Raw genomic sequence first — 1,504 nt, forward strand, 5'->3', positions numbered from 1 at the left:
ATAGCACCTGGTTTCCCATATCCTATTTAATTAAATATAACTGATTAATCAAATAATGATGAAAAATAAAATCACCACACTGGAATGTTATCTGCTACTTCTCCTTTTCCATGAGACAATAATAATATTCTACCTTCCACTGGGACACCTTACTTCACTCTATGAGATCTACTACAATCTATAGACAGAAATGTTAATGATAATTCCTTTCATTGATTTTCTTTGAAACTATGAAATGCTGAAAATTTCCTTTGAGCATTATTGGAGGGAGATGATAGAACAGACTTACAGCCAATATACAAGCTTCAAATTTGGTGTATTTCTATTGTTAATAATGTTCTTAATGTTTTAAATGATTTCAATACCCACTACATTCCATCACATAGATATTTGTGATAGTATCATCTGTCGCTACAATGATTGGTTATATAAAATGAACTGCATCCATGTTTTGTTTCTGCTCTACTTAATGGATTTTCAAGCCACTTCAAAGAATTTTCATACAAACAAAAGAAATATTTGTTTGGAAGGCACAAAATAATGTCTATGAAAGCAGGACTAACACAACCCCTAAACCTACATTTAAACATATCCCTAAGTCAGGATAATTTTAAAAATTACATATAAAGAGAGAGACAGAGAAGCGGAAGTCTTTAGAAACATTTGCAACAGCAGCATGATGAGATCAGCATGCATTATATTTCACACAGTTTAGTGAGGTCCTGAGAGAGTTTGACATCTGATACAATGCAAATTGGATCCCTTTTTTTTCTCCTTACCTGTTTTGGATCATGTCGAAGCAGGTAATGCTCAAGTGTGTCCCAACCACCTCCAACTCTGACCATCACATGTTTCCCCTTTAGCAACTGGAAGAAGGAGGTTGTAACACTCATCAGCTCATTAGTGCAGTCACTGAAATAAACTGGTTTTCATGTTAGCTAGTTTTGAATCTATACAAAAAACAGGTAATTTTCGAATGACTTATCCTTGCTTGGCTAAAATTCTTAAATTATTTGTCTCTGAACTAATGCTACCATAACATTATATGCCTTTTGAGTAATGGTTATTATATCATTAATTACTACCTTGCATTCAATTAGTACAAGAAATGTGAACTTGTTAAACATGCAATATAAATTATTACTTTTCTAATAAAATGTACATGCTTTATAAGTGTTTACAAGGAGCCTCTATCAATACATTTAATTACTTATGTGTAGAAATCATAATGATACACTGATATAAAAAACACAATAGAATTTTAAATAAATGAATTCTTTTATGACACCTAAAAGGATAACAAGGGAAAGGAGAAACAAAAGATTTAAAATAATAATGATTACATAAGGTTCAAGAGCAGTGTTGACCATCGCAGGTGAAGTTGCAGGAGGGCGTTGCGTCTGTTTGAGATGCAATAAGGAAGGAAAAAAATATAAGAAACAGAAAAAACCCTCTATAAAGGAGTTGATATACACCAAAGCCAGTTAACTCAAGCAATACATTG

The 1,504-nt window shown here is 32.3% G+C and overlaps 1 protein-coding gene across 1 annotated transcript in view; it reads right to left on the reverse strand.

Moving 5' to 3' along the window:
• LOC119582240 (mucin-5AC-like) overlaps positions 1–1,504 on the reverse strand; it is a gene marked incomplete in the record, with an annotated part of 102,970 nt that overhangs the window by 6,102 nt on the left and 95,364 nt on the right. Inside the window, 2 exon segments of the mRNA XM_037930464.1 lie at positions 780–866; positions 1,344–1,400. Of these exon segments, the coding sequence (XP_037786392.1) occupies positions 780–866; positions 1,344–1,400 (144 nt within the window).

Source organism: Penaeus monodon, chromosome 15, assembly GCF_015228065.2.
Source record: "Penaeus monodon isolate SGIC_2016 chromosome 15, NSTDA_Pmon_1, whole genome shotgun sequence".
NCBI classification, from domain to species: Eukaryota; Metazoa; Arthropoda; class Malacostraca; order Decapoda; family Penaeidae; genus Penaeus; species Penaeus monodon.